The following is a 23,670-nucleotide window of genomic DNA, read 5'->3' on the forward strand; positions in this document are numbered from 1 at the left end:
TACTCATCAAGTCTGTAGCGCCGGTTTTAGAGACACATCACACTCGTCATAAGGACCATTAACATTCATGAAATAGTAATTATCCCTTGCCACAGTCATAGTGTTACTGCAATTACGCAGACACCGCAGCCTCGGTTGCCTTCTTGAGACGCGCACCAAGGTCTGCATTAACTTTCGCAAAGAGTCCTACACAAGGTCAGTAAAAGGAATAGTTGTACATGGGATCGATGTCCACATACCATAGACCGCATTGCGCAGCTGGGGAGAGCGGACGCCCGCGATATGGCCCGCAAGGTTCGCAATCGTTCTGTCCTGGTGGCCGGGCTCCCTGCCGAGGACTTCCCAGAGGCCAGCGGGTTGGACGAAGTCATCGTCCGTGATCTGGCTCTGGAAGTTGGTCACTTCTCCCACCCATTTCTCGTGCTCGGTCAGTCCGCTCAGTCGGGCGGCTCCCGAGTTCTTCACCTCTTGGTAGAACTTGGTGGGCTGCAGGGACGAGCCGACGTAGTTGGGATCACCGCCATAGTTGTCGTCAAACCGCATGGCGCCGTCTCTCTGGTAAGGGCAGTAGACAGGCGCCTTGGCTGCGTTGGTTGGGAGCTGCTGGTAGTTGACTCCGAGACGGTACCGGGCCGCATCGGGGTAAGCGAACATACGGGCCTGGAGCACTGATATAAAAGTTAGTCAAGCGGGACATGCTTTCAGTGTGAAGAAATAACCTACTTGGATCAGCCGATGGCGCAATACCCGGCACCATTGTGGATGGGGAGAAGGCCGCCTGCTCAATATCGGTGAAGTAGTTCTTAGGCTATATCGAGACCGAATTAGCATCGTGTACTTGAATTATTGCCTAAGCTGAGGATGGCATTGTTGGAGGCATACATTGCGGTTCATGGTCAACTTTCCAATTTGTCTCAGCGGGTAGTCTTTGTGAGGCCAAACTTTGGTCATGTCAAAGATGTTCCAACGGTATGTCTCCGCGTCGGCTGGATCCATAACCTGGACGTAGACGTTCCACACGGGGTAGTTGCCCTTCTCGATGGCCTCATACAAATCCCGAATGAGGTAATCAGGGTCTTCACCTGCGATCTTAACGGATTCCGCGGTGGTCATGTTCTTAACACCGTTGGCGCTCTTGATGTGGAACTTGATATATTTAAATGATCCGTCCTATTGACGCGCATGTCAGTTATAACGGCCACATAGAGGAATACAGAGAGCATTGGCATATTACCTCCTTGGTGAACTTGTATGTATGTCCACTGTAGGCATTCATGTTGCGGATCGACTTGGGTGTTCCACGGTCACTGAAAAGGTGAAGAAGCTCATGAATACCTTCGGGGTTACCGACGTGGAAGCTAAGAGTGTTAATACAGGAGGAGTTGATGTGTGCTGAACCAAGTATACTTACTCCCAGAACTATAGAAACAGCCAACATTAGCACTGAATTAATTTTACCACTAGCCAAATGGCAACCATGTGGGCTACTCACCATGTTTGCATCGGGAAGATGAGTTGTCGGGTGTCTCTTGTGCGAACGGTTCAGGGAAGGGAACTTAATTGGATCGCGAACGAAGAAGACCGGCTGCGACCAAATCAGTTCTGTTATACACGTTATAGTTGCAGAATACCGACCGTGTTGTTGAAGACCCAATCCAAGTTACCCTCATCCGTGTACATCTTCATGGCCCATCCGTGAACATCACGAGTAGTGTCAGCCGAACCGGCTTCAGGTCCAACTGTAGACACGCGAAGGAGGACGGGAGACTTCTTGCCAGCCTTGCTCAAGAAGCTAGCGGAAGTAATATCGGAGCAATCGCTGGTGGCTTCGAACTCTCCATATGCGCTGTTTTAAGAGTGTATAAGCTTGGTTTGTTGTTGAGTGTGCAATATATGTAGTCGTATCACTTACCCCGCCGCCTTGGCATGGACCACACTAAGAATGTGTATGTTAGTATTTATGTAATATAGCTAAGGGTCAGTATGCACAGAGGGAAGGGATACTTACCGCTCAGGGATTCTCTCACGAGAGAAATGGGCGAGAGTCTCAATGAGTTGCGTATCTTGGAGCAACGAAAGGCCACCACCAGAGTTGTTCCGCAGTTGAACGGTGGAGCTGTTGCTAGCAAAAGGGCAGCCTGCTTCAGTTAGTGGACCCGAGTGCCGCCTAGAGCTCAATCTTCCATTGGGTTATCACCTTCTGCCAGAGTGTAGTAGCGTTCGGCCATGTTGAGGTTGGTATCTGCAGTCAATGGTATAGGTACAGCAGTAAAAGTAGAGTGGATAAATCCTTTTACCATGGCCAGGAGGAGGGGTTGACAGAGCTATATAGCCTGAAATCTCCGTCACATCCCACTATCAACTACGCGATATGGTAGTTGTTCCTCTTTGGGTTCGTCCACTGAAGGCTCTACCAATTACATTGGGTATTATGCGTACATACGTTTCTGCGTTGGCCATGCAGAGGCGTCTGCAGTAGCCTCGATTCTGAGTACCGCCAGAGCATGACGTTCATTCCACTCCCGCGCGTCCCATTGGCTTTAATTGGGGGTATATATGCGAAGTTCGGTTGGCGATGGGGGGGTGGTGCCGTCATTCGAAGCTCTGAGTTCGGTCGAGTACCCATGGGAAACCCTAACTGCGGCTTGCTGATGCGAAGATGAGAGATACGGACAGGCATGCACGCATTCTAGACTGGGGCTACTCCGTGCCGCGATCAGAGAAACCCCTCACTACCGAGCAGCATTCCTAATCCTGGGGATCTAATTGGAAGCCGTGTTATTTCTGTCATTTTGATTAATTGTGGTTGAGATGGAGATGCATTCGGGGAGGGTCCGACCTTACCGAATGCAGTATTACTACTGACCCAATCAATTTCATGTCCCTTAACGACGCTGGTACATGACGTCCTGCACTTCGATACGGAATGCTCAGTGCTTTTCCCACGTCATGGACGGTTGCTCTTATATGCATTTAAGTTGTTCAGTGTCTCTACCAGAAGTCCTCCCGGTATATAGCACACAGCCTTACTGAACCTCGAGCAAATTCTACCTACCTCGAGCGATCCGGGGAAGGAACAAAAATATATAGATAGCCCTAACGTACTTGATTTCCACACCAGACCCCCACCATGTCCGAAGGTTGGTTAAGCCTTGCCAAGCCTAGCTGTCTCCCAGACTGATGGCCCGCAGATTCGCATCCACAGCACCACCAGGGCTTCTTCGATCGGATCCTCCACCCGGGACACCATCACCAAGAACAGGAACAACACCAGGGCCACCAGGAGTCTCAGGGCGATGAGGCCCCCAAAAAGGAGAGCGAATTCGACAAAATCAAGGAGGACATCAAGGAAGATCAGGAAGAGGTAGCCGAGGGCGACACCTACGCAGGCTTGATGTGAATATTTTATGACTAGCACCGGTTTCTGGTATTGTTCAGGGGAGTTCTTGGTTGATTAATAATGAATTAAAGAAGGATGTTACATCACTGAAAAGTACACCTTCTAGCTAATGGCAGTCTCAGTATAATATGAATTTTTTGAATAGGAGACATCTATATCTATAATCAAGAGTAATGGTACAGTAGTGGATCTTTCCCCCACAATGAATGCCCCGGTCAAAAACACCAATCGCTATGCTATATGCTGTACAGATGTTGAAAGGAATCTGGAAAGGAACTATAACAGTAGCCCCATAACAGCCGTGGAACATTGTTGTACGGCCGATCAGACTTTAGATGTATGATGGGCACGCTTCTTCTGCCCGATACTTTGTCGCCCTCGTGCTCCCTTCTTACGTTTCTCCACCGCCTGTTTCTCTGCAACGTACTTCCAGCATTCAATGGGACGTCGCACTCCAACATGTCGTCCGTTCGGAGTGAATATCTCAACCTGCGGTGACCTGGCGGACTCGCCGTCTGTGGACCTGGCACGGATCTGAGCCGTGAGCTCGACCCAACCGCATCCCTCAATGAGTATATCTGCCGACATCACTTTATATGGCAGAGGAGGGGGTTTTACCCCCTTATCTTCCACTGCCTTCGCGATTGTCGTTGGTAGGTGCGACTGGGTCACGTCCCAGTTAAGGTCAAAGATTCCGGCGGAAGTAATTCGGTTGCCGACGCCTTCTATCATGATATTCTCTCCAGGGTAAGGACGTTGTTCAGCTTGCATTTCAACGGCTTTTTCAGTCTTCGTGACATGAGCCTCGATCGGGATAAAACAGGCTGCCATCAGTACATCGTCAGGGTTCACCGACGTGATTCGTACAAGGCCTCCACCTAGAAGCAGCGATTGACCAGACTTTATCGTATACCGTCCTGGTTTTCTCCGTTTAGTCATGATCATGTCTCGTTTGTATTCGTCACGGACGTAGTCTGCTAGGTCGCCCCGATCCATCCCGGGCAAATCGATCATTTCTCCTCCGCCGCGGCCAAATGGTATGCGAATCGGCGAAACAGTCGTCCCTGGCAGCGACGAAACAACCGGCAGGACAGGATAAAGGTCTTCCTGGGGGGCAGGTGGTAGAAGGCTGTCAGAGTCAACCTCGGTGGCGTCGCGTGGGCTGATATCCGACTCTGCTTGGCGACGCTCAACCAGTTCAGCAATTTTCTCAAGGTTCTTAGAATCCTTGGGAAAGCAAGCTTCTATGAAACTACTCTTCCCGACATTAGCCTTGCCCACTACCCACACACCACCCCCGTGGTTCTTGATTTCCTCCTTGATTTTTTTGGTCCACCAGCCTCGGTGAGCGCTTATCATATGCACATTGCCCAGACGGAAATCCTCCGTCGACTTAGCAAGTGCCTCTCGGAGGACCGAGCGAACATATTCCATTTTCGAATCCACCTGTTCCTTGGTAGGAGCTAAAAGATCAGAGCGTGTTATGATGAAGCTGATAGTAGGTAATTTCTTTCCTCCTCGGTATTTCTCGGTGGAAGCTCGCCGGTTACGCGACCGCTGCTCTTCAATGGAAAGTGCCTCGTATATATTGTCGACAAGAGACATGGGGAAATCTGCTGCGTCAATTACGTGGTATATCCGGTTATATTTGTATGGCGACTCGTCAAGGTAAGCCCCAATGGAGTATATCGTAGGTGAAATCGCAGGAACCGCTTTGTTATGGTGTATGAGATCGTGACATCTATCGCAAACCTGCACAGGAGGTCGAGACTTTTCAATGTACTCTTTAGCAGTGGCTGCAGCATTTTCAAGCAAAGCGCCATCTATACAGTATTGTTAGTATCATTCCCTACGAGTACAGGATAAACACCACGTACGGACAGGTTTAGGAGCGGCCGCTTCCTCTGACTCTTTGATCAGTTGCTGAATTGTGTCTGCAGCCTTTCCTCCTTCTGTCTTCAGATCCGCCACCTCTCCAGTTTCGCCATCCTGCACGCTACTTGTTTGCGTTGTCTCGGACAAGAGCTTCCGTGTTTGCTTTCTGGTTTTGCTGTAGTATCCTGGTTCGCCGGGCTCGACGGTTTGCGCGTATGCACCACATCCCGGACAGCAGACTGGTAGAACAAGGTCAGCAAGCTCTGATGATTTCGCACATAACGAGGGACCCGAGGATAGGAGGCGTTGCTGCGGTTTTCTGATTAGGCCCTCTGCATTCCGAACGGGCAGCACCTCCGGGTGCAGAAAGAAGCTCTGTGAGGACCGCGCTCCAGGGAGCCGGTGCAACTGGCGCGAAGAGTGGGGAACGATATATCGTAATCGAGGTGCTCTTTGAATTATGCGCCCAAGATATAGCGACATGACGGTAAAAATTTTCCAAGTTGGAAGATCGGAGGTGATATGCGACAGAGATCAAAGCTTGAACTGATAGCGTTGATAGCGGCGGTAACCCGCTCCGGTTTCCGTAACAAGTCCCGTGGCAAACCATGGAAATTCTACGAACAATAACATAAGATTCCATTGAAAAGAATAGTATTACGATTGAAGAAAACACCATCGCAGTTGTTGTTGAATTATTTACAAGTAATAAACTATCCATATCCTTGAGACACCGGGGTTTTTAGACGCTGGAACAAGAAAAAGAAAAACAAAAAATCGAAAGAACATCCTGCCCATTTAAGCCTTCGCCTTGCCTTTCCCTTCAGCATCATTAGCTTGGTCGTTTTCCTCTTCCTCAGAATCGCTCATAAACTCATCGTCATCATCAAATCCAATGAACTTTCGCGGGGCTGCAGACTTGGGAGCCGGCTCTGACGGGCCCGGCGCATCCTTCATCTCCTGCTCGTCTTCACTCTCTTCCGACGCAGAAGCAGATTCCTGCTCACTTCCCTCGCTAGCACTCGTACTAGACCCGCCCAAGATATTATCACGTATAACATCATGAAGATTGTCCGTCCACATACCATCCTTCATCGCCGCAAGAACAGCCTCCCTAGCCTTCTCGTTCATCTCCTCTTTATCTTCCATCCACTGGCCGTCAACCTTCTGCTTGCCGCCGCCATTCTTCAGTTCCTCCTCGCGTTTTTCCGCAGCCTCCACAACAGCCTGCCACCTCCGTCGGCGCTCCTCCTTCTCCTTACGGTCCATTTCTGGCTTGACTGCCAGATACTCGGCGAGCGCTTTGGCTTCGTTGACGGTACGGATACGGCGACCATCGAGATTGCGACTGGAGCCGTTATCGTCGCCCTGGTTGCGCTTTCTCTTGCTTGACATGCGCCCACCAGCTGCACGAAGCTGGGAACCAAAACCACCCTTTCCTCCGCATAGGGGCACCGAGAGGCGGAGGGGAAGGAGGTTTGACTTCGCAGTGAGTTCGCCATCAGGAGCAATAAGATGTGAGATCGATAGATCTGACGAAGGGAGTATTTGTCTGTTGTTTGTCGTAGTTAAGATAAGTGACTGGAGAGGTACGGATGACGGAATATATGAGGAAACCTTCTCGGTGAGGTCGGCGATAGATGAGGTCGATGGGAGGGAGAATGAGAGAGTCGAGGGAAGAGAGAGACCGGGGAATGTTGAGAGGAGGACGTTCACGTTTTGCGGAGCCATGTTTGCGAGTTTTACTTGTTCCGACACTAGGTAATGTACTGCGGGTATCAAGGTAGAAAGAGGTCGCAAAGTCGCGGCTGCGGTCTGTTGTAATGTACTCTGATGGAGTGATGAGAGGCGACAAATGAGGTGGAGTTGATAAGGAACGGACGACGAGGAAGATTGTGTCTACGCCTCAGGCAGAAACACGCAACGCCGGTCACATGGCGATAAGGGCGTGTGTGACTAAGCTAGGTCAATTAGGGCGCAACCCTATCATGCGCTTCCGAAAGAGGAATCACGCACTTTCAACTTAACCGCCAGTCGCTCCACTCTATCCCATCCACCATTTAAACCAACCACCACCCTCTTCGCGTTGTTAGAGCGATTCCCCGAAGAGCGCCAGGAACTCGCAACAATGTAAGTTTACAGGTCATTCTTCATAATTGATAAGCTATGTAATGCTGATAACTTTTCAGGCTTATCCCTAAGGACGACCGCAAGAAGATCCACGAGTACCTCTTCCGCGGTATGTGAACGACGCCTCCAGCTTCCTGTCGCATTGGCCGGACCAATCCACCTCGCTCTTTGAAGACCGCTGTCGCTGACTGATTACCTGAACAGAGGGTGTGCTCGTGGCCAAGAAGGACTTCGAGTCCAAGCATGGCGACATTGACACCAAGAACCTCTACGTGATCAAGGCCCTCCAGTCCCTCGACTCCCGCGGCTATGTCAAGACCCGGTTCTCGTGGCAGTACTACTACTACACCCTCACCCCCGAGGTATGTTTGCAACCGTTCAATTGCCGGCATTCACAATGAGGAAGGGTCGTCTAACTTGTTCTCTTCCAGGGTCTTGACTACCTACGTGAGTGGCTCCACCTCCCCGCTGAGGTTGTCCCTGCCACCCACATCAAGCAGCAGCGTTCCCACGCTCCCCCTCGTGGTATGATGGGTGGTGAGGAGCGTGAGCGCCGTCCCCGTCCTACCCGTGAGGGTGGCTACCGCCGCCGCGACCAGGAGAAGGAGGGTGGTGCTCCCAGCGAGTTCGCCCCTAACTTCCGTGGTGGATTCGGCCGTGGCCGTGGTGGTGCTCCCTCTTCTTAGAGGGATGTCGTCCGGTCTTCCTAGGGCATGGATGGTAGCGTGAATGGCTTGAGTAGACTTTGGAATAAGTTTGAAACGGCTGTCGCGCCCATCCTAAAAAAAAAATTATGCATTGGTGCTGTATCGATATAACGACATAGCTAGAGTCAATGTCATGATTTTAATGACTCAACATTTAATTTCTTGTAGTAAATTCAAATCATAGCTCGTAACGACATGTACAGCACAGCTCCAGCGCTTCAGTCCAGGCTCACGGCTTATACTAGCAACTGTGTTCGACCATTTAAGAAGAGCATTACTGTTGATAAACTTCACACGAAAGGGTAAAGTGCTCTATCTACGATGAAAATCTCTTCCGGTCATACCGGACCACTGCTTGCAAAATGACAGATGCACCTGTGGCACAGTCATCTGCAGAGCAGAATTCTTCCGGATGATGGCTCAGTCCATCCTTACATGGCACGAAGATCATGCTGGTAGGCACCCTCTTTGAGGTGAAGACACTATCGTGTCCCGCGCCGCTCATAATGGTCCGCACAAGAGACTTGGGCTCTGGCGCATCGGCGACAACAGCTTCTGCAGATTGCTGCACACAGTCGATGCAATCCGGGTGGAACTTGACCGCTGGAGAGTCGAACTCTACAGTCCATTCGACCCGACAAGGCTTACCAATGCCCTTGCCTTCTTCCGCTGCAATGGCGTCGAACTCCTCCCTCAGTTTCTCCTCAACAGTTGCGACCAATTCAGTTTCGGGACCGCGAATATCGAGAGAGAAGCTGACAAGACCGGGCACGGTATTGACGCTACCAGGTTTCGCCTCGACGATGCCGACACTGGCTAAACAACCGTGAGAAGAGGCGACTTCCCGAGCACGTACCATCATTTGAGCGAAGGCGTACAGCGCATCTGCACGATGTTGAAAAGCCGTGGTACCTGTATGGGTGTCTCGACCCGTTACATTGACTCGATACCAGCGGTAGGCTTGGACGGCAGTCACAACACCAACGCGTTGACCTGCCGAAATCAGATGAGGCCCCTGTTCGATATGTAGCTCGAAATGAGCTGCCATGGGCGTTGCTTCATAGGAACAGGGAACATCTCCTAAATAGCCGATCTTTTCGAGTGCTGATTTCAATGACTCTGGGGCAGAAGATGCTGTGGGGAGAGAAGCCACTGTTGGCACCTCTATGAGCCCATGTGCCCGTGAAAGAGGTATAGAACCCGCCCATACGCCAGAAGAGACCATACTGATGGGGAAGCGGGCTCCCTCTTCACTGTAGAGGCATTAGCGTAAGCGATTGGAAATGTTTCGGGTTGATTCAGGGGTCTCTTACTTGGTCCAGTTTACAACACCTATACCTCCTTCTGTCTCCAGGCCCATCTCATCGATAACTTTTAACGCTTCAATACCTGAGAGGACACCCAGAATCCCATCGTAGCGACCACCTGTTGGTTGCGTATCTAAATGGCTGCCGATGAAGGTCGAGGGCACATCCTTTCTCCGTCCGGGACGCACAGCGAAGATATTGCCCATTTCATCAATCGTGATTTTGCATTTCAGCGCTTTTGTTGTTTCAATGAACCAGTCTCGCACGGATTTGTCTTCTTCAGACAGCGTCAGGCGCTGCATTCCTGTGTCCGTCGGTTCTCTAGGCTAGGAGTTAGTCTACCGGAACTAAGACATTCTTATGACGACGGGGGATATAAGATGTGGCACTGAAAATAAACAGCAGGATCCAATTGCACTTTGACTATAACTAATACTTCGTAAAGGAATCTTTTTGGTGCCAGTGTGGCTTAAGAGGTCTGAAATTGGTGTATACTTACTCTCCCCAACGTATACCAAACCCCCATTGACAACTGTGATGAAGGTCTTTTGCAAGGCGGTCCTTGTTAGCTCTAAGCGCCGAAACCTCGGCCTCAGATAGCTCTGTTGTTAACATGGCTTGTTTTAGAGAAACGGAGAAGGCCCTGCGTGGTTGGATCGATACTGTTCTGGAGAACGGCAATACTCTCGACTTGACCGGTAATCTTTTAAGTAATACCCTAGCGGACTTGGGAAATATGAAAGACGCCATACTGCCCTCTGATATATACACAAAAGAGGGGGTGGTAGAGATGCAAATGTTGGCTGTTGGAGATGGACAGACAGATAAGACAATTCTGGGGAGACGTGATAAGATATCTCTGCGGGGTTAATCATTCTTCGGCGATGTCATCAAATTGGAGGCCAATTAAGATCGAATTATTATTTATGATAGCCTACAGGGATCGGGCTTTGTTGCTTCTCCAATTTGGCTGTTGGAGTAGAGCGCCAAAGCGTCAAGCCCTTGCTAGCCATCCGTATAGATGATAGACTGGGAGCGGACATTGGCCCGCTCATAGATGCCCTTACTCCAACATAAGTCCGTCCCGGGGTCCGTACCGATTAATAGTTTACACAGTAAAACTTGAAACGCGGGTGAGAAGTCATCTTCGGACGGGTCTACAGGAACCTACTACTAGTACTATATAGCAGTAGTGGACAAACCCAGCACATGGAGGAAGATATGTCATGTACTCTTACGGACACGAGTTTTAATAAAGATGACCCACGCACCATGTTTGAGACCAGACCCATTACCGCCTTATAAGAGCTAGGAAAAGAAAGTCGATAAAGAAGAAAACAGTATTTATCACGCTGGCAAAAAAATAAAATAGTAAAAATCGACAACTGTGTCGATGGATAAGTCCAAAGATTGTATAGAGGAGTATTGTGGGCAAACCACGGCCATCTCTGGTAAAAGGCAAGAAATGGGTTCTGAACTAGCTTGTCCCACTCCTCACATTAGTGACCTTTAATGTGGTATTTATCCCCCTCCTCAAACTGCCAAGAAAGCATTGGTTCGAAACCCTTCACTGCCACCACACTCACCTTTTTCTCTTTCCTAAGCTCCATTCTACCCTTTCCATACGGTACGATTCCCCCCGTCGCGTTCCGCCTCCAAGTTGCAACCCCGCATCAGCAAGCATACACTTTTCTTCGATTTCTCTTTCTATTCCTCAGTGTACCCTTACTATATTCCTCAGAACATAATAGAAAGCACTACTATACCAACATGTCTTCTGCCGCCTGTATCTTCTGCAAGATCATCAAGGGTAATGACCATCCAATGCCCATTTAGACTTTCTACATTCTATAGCATTTGTTTTGCCCCAACTTCGTCATGGGTGAAGCTCCTCGAGCAAAAATAATAGCAACCGTTTCTAACATGCGTACGAACAACAACAACAGGTGATATCCCTTCCTTCAAGCTCTTCGAGAGCGACAAGATCTTTGCTTTCCTTGACATCCAGCCTCTGAGCCGCGGCCATGCGGTAAGTGTTCACTCCCTGGGATGTTGTCTGCTATTTTATCCCCGCACGGCAATCCCAACTCCCAGCGCCCCTCTATCGAGGAGAAGATACTCACCTTCTTAAATTTCATCTAACAACCGCCTTTGAATCACATCTATTCCTTCTACTCAAGTAGGCCGCAACGCTAACAAACGAATAATAGCTCGTGATCCCCAAGTTCCACGGCGAAAAACTCACTGATATCCCCGACGAGTACCTCAACGAAGTCTTGGTATGTAACCACCCACCCCGGACCGGGCTCGCCTTAAATAAGGCCCCAGCACCTGAGGACCTTGCGAGAAGAGCCTTGCACGGGAACCCAATCTTCCCCCGCAGCTTCAGACCTCTCATAGGCCGAACGAGCTAACCACGCATGATTTGTATTGAATAGCCCGTTGCAAAGAAGCTCGCCCAAGCCGCCGATGCCGAGGACTTCAACGTCCTCCAGAACAACGGCACGATCGCCCACCAGGTTGTTCCACATGTATGTCCAAACCCTTCCCCCCTCCCCTTGACGGGGCTAAATGTTGCTGATTTTGTGGATGCTTGGCTAACTCGTTATCAGGTTCATTTCCATATGGTACGTTAGCTTGGCTCTTTTTTTGGGTTGACAGGAACCACTTTTCTCAGTTTTGATTCTGAAACGGCCTCCACTCCGGTATCTACTTTATGGAACCTATGCTAATCTAATTCGTTGCAGATCCCCAAGCCTAATGAGACGGAGGGTCTCGGTGTCGGCTGGCCTGCCCAAGCTACGGACATGGACAAGCTCAAGGCTCTCCATGAGGAACTCAAGTCCAAGATTTAGATGTAACAATGGCTGTATATACTCCGTACCGTGTCACTAAACCTGATTTGAAAGCGTCGGGTGGCATTGTTATCACATTTCTCTAGGTGGCACCGCATCTGATGTATATCCTTGGTCAATAAAAGATTGCATTAACTATTTGTGTAAGCTATGGCTGGCTTGGTTTGTTGTAGCCCGTGCAGAAAGGAGAGCGAGAATGTTGTTCTTTACGCGGTGTGTAGCATAGAAGCTAAGCGGTTTCATTCGTAATGGAGCAGACAATCCTTCAGTTCAGCTTCAATTCCAACTGATAAATGGACGGTTTCATCGATGTGCTCCTTTGGCACGTTTTACCGAGTCTAAAAATAGTGCCCTGGGCTTGTCTCAATTTTGGTAAGATGTAAGATCATTACTTCATGCGGCAGTTTCTCCGAAGATATCTGCAGCTTTAGTATTGGGCTGCATATAGAGCATACATATAGTTGGCAAACTCAAATCCATTGGGTCAGCTACATTGCCCTTGGTATAGTAGACCAAAGAATACATCTACTAACTCTGACAGACGGCATTGTGTAACCAAAATTCCATTATATACAAGATACATGCATGATCTGAATACCTAAATGTCGTTCTATCAATGAAATCTAAACACCTGGAAATCCCGATCTAGTTAGACGTGCCATTCGTGGCACCGTTTGTAGTAGTTCCGTTCACTTTGGCTTCAGCCGGATAGAAATCAATCTTTCCACTGCCCTGAAGAATGTTCAGTCTGTCGTACAGAGAGGTAGCGCGAATGTACGGGTCGAGCTGCCAGTATTGAACCCTCAATCGCTCAATGAGCGCCTGTCTCTTCTCCACCACTGCCTTGGTGGCCTCCTCGTCCTTCTTCCGGCTGACCGTGATCCACTCAATCGTGGCATCTTGGAGGTCTTGAGCAAGTTGTTGTCTTTCCTTGATCAACTCATCTCGCTTGGCCGTATCTTCCATCGTTTTATTTTCATCGGTCTTGGGCTCTACATAGCTGTATTCCCAGTCCTCATCGCCCTCAAGCTCCTTATAAATGCGATCCTTGGGGATGAATTTCTCAAGGTCTGAGACGTTCTTGGTGAAGTTGATCTTGGATGCAACAACGGGATCAAGCCAGCCCTTGATGATATTCCAAATTCCTATACGTCATATGTTAGATGGTTGCTTATTGACAGCGCAGAAGAGGATACGAACCGGAGAAGATCCAGGGGGCTTTGTGGATAAGCACAACTCCCAGGCATTCAGGATAATTAGCCTCGAAGCACTTGATCATAAATTTAACTGGATGATAGTCCTAGTGTATATTAGGCAGTGTTCGTATGTTGACCAAAAAGGGGATAAATACCATGTTTGCCAAAGAAAAGCCGGTCATGTCGAAGACAACACACTACCTCATGTTAGGTGTTTAGGTTCCGCTCATGCAGTAATAGGAAACTTACAGCTGTTTCAACTGGAGGCGAGAGCATCATCCGGGCAGATTCAATGGTGTACACGGTAAACCGATCCAAAGTATCCGTGCCCTGATCGGCCGGCTTGTGCAAGCGCACTCTGATAACGCAAATAGGCCGTCCATCTTTGTCAACACCGTGGATGTAACCCTTGCCCATGCGCATCTGTTTCAGGAACTCTTCGCCCTTTCTCTTCTCTTCAGGGTCCGAGCTCTTCGATTGCTCCAGGGCAGCCAGTTCGCCATTCCTAACAATATCATCGTCGACTTTCACATCCTGCAATCTCCATCTAATTGTGGAGACCAGCATGATGAGTGCTTTCTTGATATCCCACTTGCGCGCCCGAAGGAAACGCAGGAGCAAGGAGTCGGGGTTATCTTGCTTCACCATGTTCCACAGTGTAACCCGAATCTCCTCAGGCTTCATGTCGGTAATTGCTTGCTGGAATTCCTTGGACTGTCCATATTTGTCATCTCCATCGGTAATGTTGATGGAAGCAATGCTGTTTGTAACACCGTTCGTTGTGGTGTCCTCCTCCTCGTCATTGCTCTTTCCACCGAAGAAGGTGAACCTCCGCTTGGGTTGCGCTTTCTTCTGGGACGACGGGCTTGGGGGTGTGGCGACATCGCCATTCGTTTCAATTCCTTCCACGTTAATGCCGCATACCTTCAGCAGCAGGACCCAAAACTCCTGAAGTTTGACTTCCTGCTCTGGGGTGAGGTTGCCCACGGTTCCGGGGGCGGCTTGGATAGGCATTGTTTTAAGGGTATCTATTACACCGAGAAAGGGAGGTTTTTCTTGATCAAATTCCGGAGGTTCCGAAATGAGGTGGGAATCGTTTCCGGGATGACGGTATTTATCTTGTAGCCAGGTCGCTCCACAGACAATAGCTAATGTGAATGTGATCGCCCAAAAAGATGAAGCCTTCCTCGGTCCGCTAAGAGGTGATACTGGTAAAGTGGAGAAGGGGCGTTTGGGTGGATTCGACGCAATTAAAAAGCACGAACTTGTACCCAGGTGTTTCGGGAAGATCTGTGCACTGGCAGAGTAAGATGAGACAGATTGGATGGATCTGGCCGAGGAAAGTAAGAGACGGCGGCGCAAGAACCAACCAGTATGCATGTGCTATTAGCAAATGACAGGATAACAACAACTTTTGGCGTTCCCCTCTTTCGTTATTTGAAGTGAGACAGACGAAGATCCAGCCCCTGAAAAGTTTGATTGAACCGGGGGTATGCGGGGAATTCACAAAATAAAAAAAGAAAATTAAAAAAAAAAGAGAGAGGAGGCGAAAGGGAGTTCCGGAGAGAAGCTAAAGAAAGGGTCGCCTGAGGGTCTTCCCCCCTGAGCCACCGGGCCGCCACTAAATTTAGGGCCTGGCCGCCTGAGGCAACTGCCGTCGGTCATTCGGCTCCAGCGCAAAAGCGGGGGATCAACAGACGGCGTCAACAAAACAAAATCCAATCTAACATCCACACTACTTCCAATTATCGGTGCCCCAATATTAATTGGTCACTTTCCCCCCCCAGATTTCCAGACTTGAGGCACTTCGCACTCCTTACCCAATTCGTCTTACCACACCTTGCGTCACGTCCCCATTGTACCTCGGAATTTTCTCTCACGACCATGGACCCTACTGCTTTTTCCCGATCGTCTTCGCGTCCAAGACCTTCATCCAGGCCCACGACCCCTCTACGACCGAGCTCTCGGTCGTCATTACGTGAAGCACATGGCTATGGATACAGTATCAGCAACGCAGGTTATACCCAACCTGCGATCAATGCCCTCGAACCACAGTTTGCAGAGCTCGCAGACTCCATGGCCGATCTGGAGGCCAACTTTATGCACCTCCAGTTGATGCACGAGAGTCTTACACGCTTCAGCGAGAGCTTTGCCAGCTTTCTTTATGGCTTAAACATGAACGCTTTCTGTGTAGATTTTCCAGAGGTATGGCTACGCGATACTAAACATCTTACAAAACTAACGGGCGCAGGCTCCGATCCCCGAATCATTTAAACGAGCCAAACAAGCGGAGGCTCAGAAAGGTATTGACGTCGCACTACATCTGACGGGAATGTATGGCACTAACACTCTCCAAGAAGCTGAAGTGGAGCAAAATCGACCGACTAATGAAGGCGAAACGACATTCATGTGGGTCATTGATTGTTTCTCATGACTACATTCTATGTTTGATGGATTTTGCTGACCGTGGCATCAAATTTCCAGGACTACTGACACCACTTTCGTTGAAAATCCCTCGAGTACAATCTCCCCCAAACCGGTACGCAAGACTCCTGCTTCGTCGCGGGGCACCACAAGAGGGTCCAGTACTCGTGGCCGTTATACAACTAGAGGCACTAGTCGAGCTCGTCCGAGCGCGCTGCCAAGGGGAAGAGGGCTGCGGTGAATCTCATTGATGAAAACTACATGATCCCTCCCAATGGACCGACTCGTATGTGTACGAACATGGCGTTGTCGATTCTTTGGCTCGTACAAAGGGTACCTACCGCTAGCCGGTATACCATCGGCATGTCCTGGTGAGACCTGACAAACTCGCGCAGCACCGATGGGTTAGGGGAGTGGTTGATTCATGCCAGAGAGTCCAATCGGGACTTACCCCAAGGAGACAACCTATTCTAGCCACCATGCCTTTGTTTCTGAGCGACCAAACTGCTTGGACATACGAGGATACCTCTATATAAGGGCTGGACCTTCACGCAATAGCCGAATCTCAGCAGATTCCTGTACCTAGTACTACCATCTAAATTCAGTAGATTCGAGTCTAGGTATTCATGTCTCAAGGCAGAATAGAAGTTCTTGCCGTAGTGACTATCTAGTCACTGGCCACTTCCATATCAAGGATATAATTACAGACGATCGTAAATCAATAGTTTTACTATCATTTCAGGTGATGGTGTTCGGGGTCATGTGGTGACACTACTCTGTAGGTAGCATAGCGATACGTACCGTATTTCTCGGATCAAATGCAATCCCGGTTTCTTATCGCTCGGAAAGTCGCAACCCTTGCGGGAGGGAAAAAAAAAAGGATCTGTCAATCTGTCATGGCCTTTGCTTTTGTCGCCAGTGCCAATCGCCATTCCAAGGTCTCAGCGGAAACATTCTCAAGGACCATACTCGGGCTGTCTTATATCACATTTCTATAATCTATCTTCCGTTCGGGGGTCTTGTGCAGTCTAGAGACAGAACCCGGTGTTACGGAGTTAAGGACCTTACTTATCTGGGGTAGCGTTCGGGACGGAGCCGACGGCGGAACACAGTGGCCGCGCAAACCATTTGCGGTCACCACACCCAGTTCAGACACTCTCTAATTACTGCAGTTCAAGGTCTTTTATTTGTTGGGAGCAGGCCTCCAAGAACCATGATGCTGATGTGATACAGCCAAGGTACTTGACGGCGTTTCAATCCATGGATTTCCATTGTGTCTGCAGCTGAAGCCAACGTCACTCTCTTCCCATCTATGCGAAGGATCCCTTGGCACCTACTGTGATATACCTACAATCGTTCTTCGGTGTCGCGGGCTTATCCTTGGCTGCACAGCTCTTTTGATACGTCTGGTACAACATATAACCCCCTTAATCCCACCTCGCAATGGCTAGCGTAGCTTGTGTGTCGCTCCTCTCCGAGGCTGAGTTTGGTTGCGGTATGCGGTCACCCTGGAAGTTCCTAGCACCTGTCTTCAATGCTAACTTGCCTGGAAGAGCATCTTACGGCGCAACTCTCCCAGGATGGAGGTGCGGGTGACCAGTTCAGGGCATCATTCATCAAGACACATAATGCTTTAGCTCCTCGCTCCAGATCTGGGGAGTCGGCTACTACACAGAAAGGCCTACGTGCGACCACCTTTCTAAAACCAAAGTACATGTGCTTGACCTGCTCCGATGTATTCGTGAATGGTGACCGAAAGGCCCATACAGACAAGACCGGTCACCAATTCTGTGAGTAGGTCAAGCTTGTAACCTAAGCCATTGGCTGACTGTTGCCTCAGACATGGAATCAAGAAGTCGCACGCTCTTCTGTCAGGGATGTGGAGACTTCGTTTATGATTACGGCCTGGAAAGACTGAGATCATCAAAAGCAGAAAGCACGCTAAAACGTATGAATGCCACGCTGCCCTCGAGGTCTTACCCATTGCTAAATTGCATCTAGTTGCTCAAAAACGTCGGTTTAGCGAAAGCTCGACCGACGAGCTATACGTCAGGAGTAATGCAAACAAGCGCTCTTGTGCAAAGCAAGGTGTCAGGGGGCTATTCAACCTTGGACAAACATGCTACTTGAATGTTATTCTCCAGACACTCCTCCATGACCCGATCCTCAACACTTACTTTCTAGGAAGCGGGCATCAATCACATGACTGCACTCTGTCTGATTGTATAGCGTGTGCTGTTGCAGAAGCATTTGCGGATTTCAATAGTAGTGACAAGGCAGAAGGGTTTGCAGCCCTGAACCTCCTTTTGGCCTCGTGGCGTTCAAGTTCTGTACGTCATCTTTCTTCTAAAAGCGACGTGAAGATCAACTGACTGACTCCGGCAGGCCTTAGCGGGATATCAGCAACAAGATGCACACGAATACTACCAGTTTCTTGTCGACAAACTACACTCTAGCACTGACGGACACCACGAGAACCATGAGAAAGGCTGCCCTTGCTTTTTCCACAAGACATTCTACGGCAAGCTCCGAAGTAGTGTAACATGTGACAAGTGTGGAAATGTCACACGTACGGACGATCCAATGGTGGATCTAAGTTTGGATGTCCAGGTGCAGGCGAAGAAGCGTGCTATGGGTGGTGCTGGGGCCTCGTCCACTCCGACGTTGAGCGGATGTCTGGAAAGCTTCACATCCCCTGAAAAACTTATGGCAGGCGTTTACAACTGCAGTGGTTGCGGTGGGAGCGCTCAGAAGGCCACCAAACAACTACGCATTAAGAAATTGCCGGCAATTCTATGCATGCAACTAAAGGTGTGTCGCTACATCGAGCCTCACCAAACTCTTAACTGATTTTATTGCAGCGCTATGAACATACATTTTCGGTTTCCGAGAAGCTAGAGGGCCGCATAGACTTCCCAATGTCTATCAACATGCTCCCGTACACGACCAACCCCAACTCCCGCGCAGATAAATCGAGATATATCTATGACCTTTCATCTGCCGTGGTGCATAAAGGGAAGTTGGATGCAGGCATTACTACGTCTACTGCCGGCAGGGTGATGAGGTTTGTTTCCCATTTGCCACAACTTGTCACCATGCGTGAACAAGCAACTATGAAGTGCGGGCCATCACTAACATGAACAGTGGATACTCTTCAACGATGACCAAGTTACGTCTGTGACGGAGGCCGATGTCCTCAGTGCCGATGCATATCTTCTCTTTTACAATCTTCGGTCCTTGGCCGGTGCTCCGTCGCAATAGTAGGACCTATATTTACCACATTGTGTGGATTAGTTGCTCATCGCATGCTTCTTTTCTGGCCAGGAGTCCATGGGCATGGGTTTATATCATTTTTTTGCAATATGCATCTAAATCAGTTAGGCCATTGTTGTAGGATCGACCTACTAGTATAGAAATCTAAACCATTGCATGGCCAGTGTCATTGGCTTGAAGTATCCATACAAGTTGACAATCTACATATTTCATCCAAGGGTTCATCAGACACTTTGTTTTACTGGTATAGGCGAGATGCAGAGTATTCATGGTATACCATGACATCTGAATGTAAAAGCAACTCAACCAGTATCCCAATGTCCAATAATCTACCGCTGCTGGGTATAGCAAGGAACACCCTGGAATAGGCGACATGGTGCTTCCGTGATTTGAAACCGGTCATGATTGCACCAAGTTCTACCGAGATCATTACGGACACTACAAACCAACATCGCAGTGCGAACAGCATGTGCTCATTAGATCTTTCAGTCATCGACCAGCGCGTCTGGAGTTGTGGAGGAGGAAAGAGATAAAGAGAGCCCAGGTAATAAATTCCAGAAAAGTTCCTCATTTCAATTCATGTATGAATTGGGAGAAAAGAAAAAAGGGTTCGACATGACACCTTTAATAATTGTCAACACCGGCATCCGTGCATGATTTTCCTCCAACAACTTTTATTATTCCCTATCTGTTTCCCCGTCGGAATCCCAAGCGAATCGAATCGGTGGTCCTTTCCGCTATTTCCCAAGGTTGTTACCGAGCGCCGAGGACGTAACGAATTTCGTGAACAGGAATTTCCAGTTGATATTTGATTTAACGGTACTGTAGTTGGTAAAGCATATGCGTTAGTGATAGGGCTCTTTCTGTCTCCACCTGCACTCCCCAGCTCAACGTGTTCCTTTATATATATATTCTTCCAAGTATGTTTTCTTTCGTCGTGGTTGCTGGGTTGTGGGTGGTAATCTTCAATCGCGCAGGCCATTTCACGAACCTTGTGGAAACCGATGTCCTGAGACTTCTCACGGAAGCACTGACGGCAGATGTTCATCTATAAAATAACCCCGGGTCAGTTTCAAACATCCCATCACAACACTTCGGAGATCGATATATTCCACATACACCGTACTTGCGGATGAGACCAGCGCGGTGGGTGCAAACGCGGCTAAATCGTCAAAACCACACAATCAGTCCCAAGCTGTCCCATCACCCTATTTCGACCAACACTGTAGAACCCGAAGTTCTCATCGTCATCCAAGAGGGGGGTTGCGGTTTCAAGCCTTCACATACCATCCACGGGAGCCCTTGCCGTACCTATCGCAGTAGAAAAACCACCATTAGCCAACATGTATTTTATCGTCATCACGGGGAATATGGGTGTCCTTACTTGCGAGGGCGGCTGTACCACACGGACTCGTGAGTCATCTTGAATTGATTCGACGGCGAGGAAAACCTGACGGGTTGACGGTGTTTGGGCAGGCGGGTTGTCGTCGCTGGGCGGTTGTGGTTGAACGGAGACGAATGTTAGGGTTGGAAAATCCGTTGTGTGCTTTCTCTGTTCCCGATTCGGACCAGCTCGCTTGAGCGGCGCTAAACTTTGTTGGGCTGCGGGTTAGGATAAGACGGTCATGTGATGTCTTCTCTTGCTGTCTTTGGTTTAGCCCCTCTTTTATCGCGTTCTGGGGATCGGCGGGCGTATGTTTCTCCGCTTTCTATTACTTTATTAACTACCAAGTACTCTGCTAGATGCTACTTTATTTAGTGTTGATTCGATTGACGTATGAATCTACGGTCTAGTCGTGCGACTTGGTCGCCTGAGTAGTCAGGCATCGTTTGACATGTTTCAGGTCCATTTGGACTGGTTAGCACTTCGCATTGAAAGAAATCCAGTGCTTGACTATCCATGATGCAGAGAATACAACAAAGCCCAATTCCGCAAGATTCTGTTTAACATGCTAAAGAAGAGGCCTTCACCAAAGTCAACAAGCTAATCCTCGATAATATAAGCGCTAAAGTTAAAGCATATCCTTCCATGGTTATGGCTGGCCTCCTAGAACATCAACTCAAAAATTTATCCTGTGCTATTAAAAGCTTCTCGCGACTCGGCTGTGAAATCAGCAATGTCAGTCTTTAGCAACTCAAATATTCCGTCCGAGATTGTGGATATGAGATACCAATGTCGGATTCCAGAGGACGTCGAGATTTTGCGGCCGTTAGGCGCAGCCTTGATGCGGGCAGCACAGGTACAGACATCCGACGACGGAGCGAGCCCAGAGTTGTCTATTATCGTTGACATACGGAGTACTTCACACATTGGTTGCCTCTAATGATGTCATATAGCATGTGGGCTCCACTGGCGTGTTTGGTCTCACTTCGGAGCCTGTCCTGAGAATCGGTTATAATATTGACATAAGTCACATCTCAAGGTTGGAGCACATTAAACACCAGCACCAGATGCCCCATCACCGGACATACATGGCATCCCTCAACAAATAAACGGTAAACGGATCTTTCTGTTCATGTTGCGAGTCCCTGGAGGGCCGCTAGGTTCGAAATGGAAATATCTAGATAAAGCCCAAAATGTTTCGACTAGAGGACAGCTGGAAACTATTCTGGACAAGTACGGGCACTTACCTGCTACCCCGGCTAAAGAGGCCCAGGCAGTGCTCGGTGGTGGCAGTCCCCGACGATGCAAAGATGTGCGTAACAAGTGCATGTTGCCGAAGGACATTCCTTGCATCTAACAAACAACGTACTTGGACCGGGCAAATTATAATGATAGAATCTTATGTATAATCTAGTCACCAAGTGATTTTATCGCATGCTGATCTCCACGCCCGAAACACAATGGTGGCCATCACTACCCAGCTGCCGCATTCAAACCTAAGAGGTCTTTCAAGCTGCCCGGTGAGAACCACAGCAATCCTTGATCGGGAGATGTATGGCTGGTATCCGGGGTACTGGGAATACGTGAAAGCTTTGAATACAATTACACCCGCCGATGGTTATGATGACTGGCGGGCCTATCTGCCTCGTCATATCGGTGTATGGCCAAAACAGTTGATTTCATGTGGCTGAATTGGCCGGTACTATATATACCAATGTACAACTTGATGCGGATTGCGGGGTATAAATGCGGCGAAGTACCTGCAGAAGCCCTCCAACTTACAAACACTAATCCGAGTATTATACAACGAAAAAATGGAATTTCCCGAGCCTCACATTCACTTACCGCAAAGTTCGCACACGCACACATTCATCTTGCTCCATGGCCGCGGTAGTAATGGACCTGAGTTCGCCGAGGAGCTCTTCTCCTCCATAACCTCCAAAGGTCCCAATTTGGCCGCTTGCCTCCCGAATTGGCGTTGGGTATTTCCCACCTCTCGCAATTGTTGGAGTGACAGATTCCAGGAAGAAATGTGTGTCTGGTTTGACGCATACTCCTTGGATGACATCCATGAACGACAGGAACTGCAGATTGCTGGTTTGAGGGAGTCGGTCACCCACATCTTGAGCATCCTGAACCACGAGATAGAAATCCTCGGTGGAAAGACCAGCCATGTTTATCTTGGAGGTATCAGTCAGGGAATGGCAACCGCCTTATGGACATTGTTCTGTGCCACCAGCCAGATCCACCAGCCACTTGGTGGCTTTGTGGGGTTTTGCGGCTGGCTGCCGTTTGCACGACAGATAGAGGAGCAGGTTCAAAGTTCAGATGCCCTCAGCGAACAGCTAGCACAACGTTCAGTAACTAGTTTCTTTCTCAACACAATCTCTGGTTCCGGGGCATCGCAGACAAAGGAAACCATCGACGCCTCGATCTTATCAACGCCTGTATTTTTGAGCCACGGAACCGACGATGCTTGGGTGTCCGTGGACCTGGGTCGACAAGCAGCTCGAGTCTTACAACAGATTAGAATCCCTGTTCAGTGGCATGAGTTCGCTGGGGCGGAGGAGGACGGCCATTGGGTCAAAGAGCCTGAGGGGTTTGACCAGATTCTTCACTTTCTCGAGGCATGCTCCAGTCACACTTAGTCAAGCCACTCGTGCAACGAAACATTCTACCTGGTCCTCGTCGGGTATGATAAACATAAGAGGGCGAAATGATAGCTCTACTACCTGTTAGTGATATATGAAGTCTGTATAGATGTAACATATTATGTCCCAGTATTCCGTGATAGCTTTTAGTGCTTAAATTTCTCCTCTCATCAGCGTTGCTGTACTTAAAATGTCAATGAAAGCTGCAGTTAGACAGATCCCAGCTGCACGGAAAAGAATGATGTGCTTCATAGAATACCACGATGCCACATGGGACACTAACCGCATTCGAAAAAACGGAAGCACTTCCCGATTTCAAAATGCGAACGAGGAAACAACACATGCATACAAGAACAAACGCCGATTCCACTTCAAAATCTTCTAGATCCCATCCACCACAAGACCCATAGAAACCCCACTTACACAAGAACAGTCCCCTAGCGCCTCTCCTAGTCGGTAAAGCACGCA

At 49.0% G+C, this 23,670-nt stretch overlaps 12 protein-coding genes across 12 annotated transcripts; 6 read left to right on the forward strand and 6 right to left on the reverse strand.

Moving 5' to 3' along the window:
* Nucleotides 1-112: 112 nt before the first annotated feature.
* ABOM_001300 (catalase) lies at nucleotides 113-2,228 on the reverse strand (the record flags this gene model as incomplete). The annotated part of the gene is made up of 9 exons (XM_022528430.1): nucleotides 113-186; nucleotides 240-668; nucleotides 724-808; nucleotides 883-1,170; nucleotides 1,235-1,585; nucleotides 1,636-1,846; nucleotides 1,913-1,936; nucleotides 2,009-2,138; nucleotides 2,198-2,228. 9 exons carry the CDS (start codon nucleotides 2,226-2,228, stop codon nucleotides 113-115), a joined length of 1,623 nt encoding a protein of 540 aa, XP_022393687.1.
* Nucleotides 2,229-3,130: 902 nt separating this feature from the next.
* ABOM_001301 (uncharacterized protein) lies at nucleotides 3,131-3,400 on the forward strand (the record flags this gene model as incomplete). Its single annotated transcript, XM_022528431.1, has 2 exons — nucleotides 3,131-3,140; nucleotides 3,192-3,400. The coding sequence occupies 2 exons, from the start codon at nucleotides 3,131-3,133 to the stop codon at nucleotides 3,398-3,400; spliced, it is 219 nt and encodes a 72-aa protein (XP_022393685.1).
* Nucleotides 3,401-3,724: 324 nt separating this feature from the next.
* On the reverse strand, nucleotides 3,725-5,758 carry ABOM_001302 (uncharacterized protein; the record flags this gene model as incomplete). The annotated part of the gene is made up of 2 exons (XM_022528432.1): nucleotides 3,725-5,223; nucleotides 5,278-5,758. 2 exons carry the CDS (start codon nucleotides 5,756-5,758, stop codon nucleotides 3,725-3,727), a joined length of 1,980 nt encoding a protein of 659 aa, XP_022393813.1.
* A 315-nt stretch (nucleotides 5,759-6,073) lies between these two features.
* ABOM_001303 (telomere maintenance SDE2 family protein) lies at nucleotides 6,074-7,006 on the reverse strand (the record flags this gene model as incomplete). Its single annotated transcript, XM_022528433.1, has 1 exon — nucleotides 6,074-7,006. One exon carries the CDS (start codon nucleotides 7,004-7,006, stop codon nucleotides 6,074-6,076), a length of 933 nt encoding a protein of 310 aa, XP_022393684.1.
* A 244-nt stretch (nucleotides 7,007-7,250) lies between these two features.
* Nucleotides 7,251-8,091, forward strand: ABOM_001304 (40S ribosomal protein eS10; the record flags this gene model as incomplete). Its single annotated transcript, XM_022528434.1, has 4 exons — nucleotides 7,251-7,405; nucleotides 7,465-7,514; nucleotides 7,610-7,767; nucleotides 7,837-8,091. Coding segments are annotated over 4 exons (618 nt in total), but the record flags the coding sequence as incomplete, so codon positions are not given.
* Nucleotides 8,092-8,428: 337 nt separating this feature from the next.
* Nucleotides 8,429-10,034, reverse strand: ABOM_001305 (M20 family metallo-hydrolase; the record flags this gene model as incomplete). Its single annotated transcript, XM_022528435.1, has 3 exons — nucleotides 8,429-9,365; nucleotides 9,426-9,740; nucleotides 9,919-10,034. The coding sequence occupies 3 exons, from the start codon at nucleotides 10,032-10,034 to the stop codon at nucleotides 8,429-8,431; spliced, it is 1,368 nt and encodes a 455-aa protein (XP_022393682.1).
* Nucleotides 10,035-11,189: 1,155 nt separating this feature from the next.
* ABOM_001306 (HIT family protein) lies at nucleotides 11,190-12,274 on the forward strand (the record flags this gene model as incomplete). The annotated part of the gene is made up of 6 exons (XM_022528436.1): nucleotides 11,190-11,229; nucleotides 11,366-11,448; nucleotides 11,630-11,698; nucleotides 11,858-11,950; nucleotides 12,032-12,046; nucleotides 12,167-12,274. The coding sequence occupies 6 exons, from the start codon at nucleotides 11,190-11,192 to the stop codon at nucleotides 12,272-12,274; spliced, it is 408 nt and encodes a 135-aa protein (XP_022393681.1).
* A 645-nt stretch (nucleotides 12,275-12,919) lies between these two features.
* On the reverse strand, nucleotides 12,920-14,850 carry ABOM_001307 (CRAL-TRIO domain-containing protein; the record flags this gene model as incomplete). Its single annotated transcript, XM_022528437.1, has 4 exons — nucleotides 12,920-13,419; nucleotides 13,475-13,574; nucleotides 13,626-13,667; nucleotides 13,720-14,850. The coding sequence occupies 4 exons, from the start codon at nucleotides 14,848-14,850 to the stop codon at nucleotides 12,920-12,922; spliced, it is 1,773 nt and encodes a 590-aa protein (XP_022393680.1).
* A 408-nt stretch (nucleotides 14,851-15,258) lies between these two features.
* On the forward strand, nucleotides 15,259-16,135 carry ABOM_001308 (DASH complex subunit DAM1; the record flags this gene model as incomplete). The annotated part of the gene is made up of 3 exons (XM_022528438.1): nucleotides 15,259-15,675; nucleotides 15,722-15,879; nucleotides 15,955-16,135. Coding segments are annotated over 3 exons (756 nt in total), but the record flags the coding sequence as incomplete, so codon positions are not given.
* Nucleotides 16,136-17,337: 1,202 nt separating this feature from the next.
* On the forward strand, nucleotides 17,338-19,155 carry ABOM_001309 (putative ubiquitin C-terminal hydrolase Ubp8; the record flags this gene model as incomplete). The annotated part of the gene is made up of 7 exons (XM_022528439.1): nucleotides 17,338-17,389; nucleotides 17,448-17,684; nucleotides 17,735-17,842; nucleotides 17,896-18,224; nucleotides 18,280-18,705; nucleotides 18,756-18,962; nucleotides 19,039-19,155. 7 exons carry the CDS (start codon nucleotides 17,338-17,340, stop codon nucleotides 19,153-19,155), a joined length of 1,476 nt encoding a protein of 491 aa, XP_022393811.1.
* Nucleotides 19,156-20,158: 1,003 nt separating this feature from the next.
* On the reverse strand, nucleotides 20,159-20,767 carry ABOM_001310 (40S ribosomal protein uS14; the record flags this gene model as incomplete). Its single annotated transcript, XM_022528440.1, has 3 exons — nucleotides 20,159-20,215; nucleotides 20,455-20,478; nucleotides 20,552-20,767. Coding segments are annotated over 3 exons (297 nt in total), but the record flags the coding sequence as incomplete, so codon positions are not given.
* Nucleotides 20,768-22,011: 1,244 nt separating this feature from the next.
* On the forward strand, nucleotides 22,012-23,199 carry ABOM_001311 (alpha/beta hydrolase; the record flags this gene model as incomplete). Its single annotated transcript, XM_022528441.1, has 2 exons — nucleotides 22,012-22,209; nucleotides 22,309-23,199. 2 exons carry the CDS (start codon nucleotides 22,012-22,014, stop codon nucleotides 23,197-23,199), a joined length of 1,089 nt encoding a protein of 362 aa, XP_022393794.1.
* Nucleotides 23,200-23,670: the final 471 nt, after the last annotated feature.

Source organism: Aspergillus bombycis (genome assembly GCF_001792695.1).
Source record: "Aspergillus bombycis strain NRRL26010 chromosome Unknown contig00005, whole genome shotgun sequence".
NCBI lineage: Eukaryota > Fungi > Ascomycota > Eurotiomycetes > Eurotiales > Aspergillaceae > Aspergillus > Aspergillus bombycis.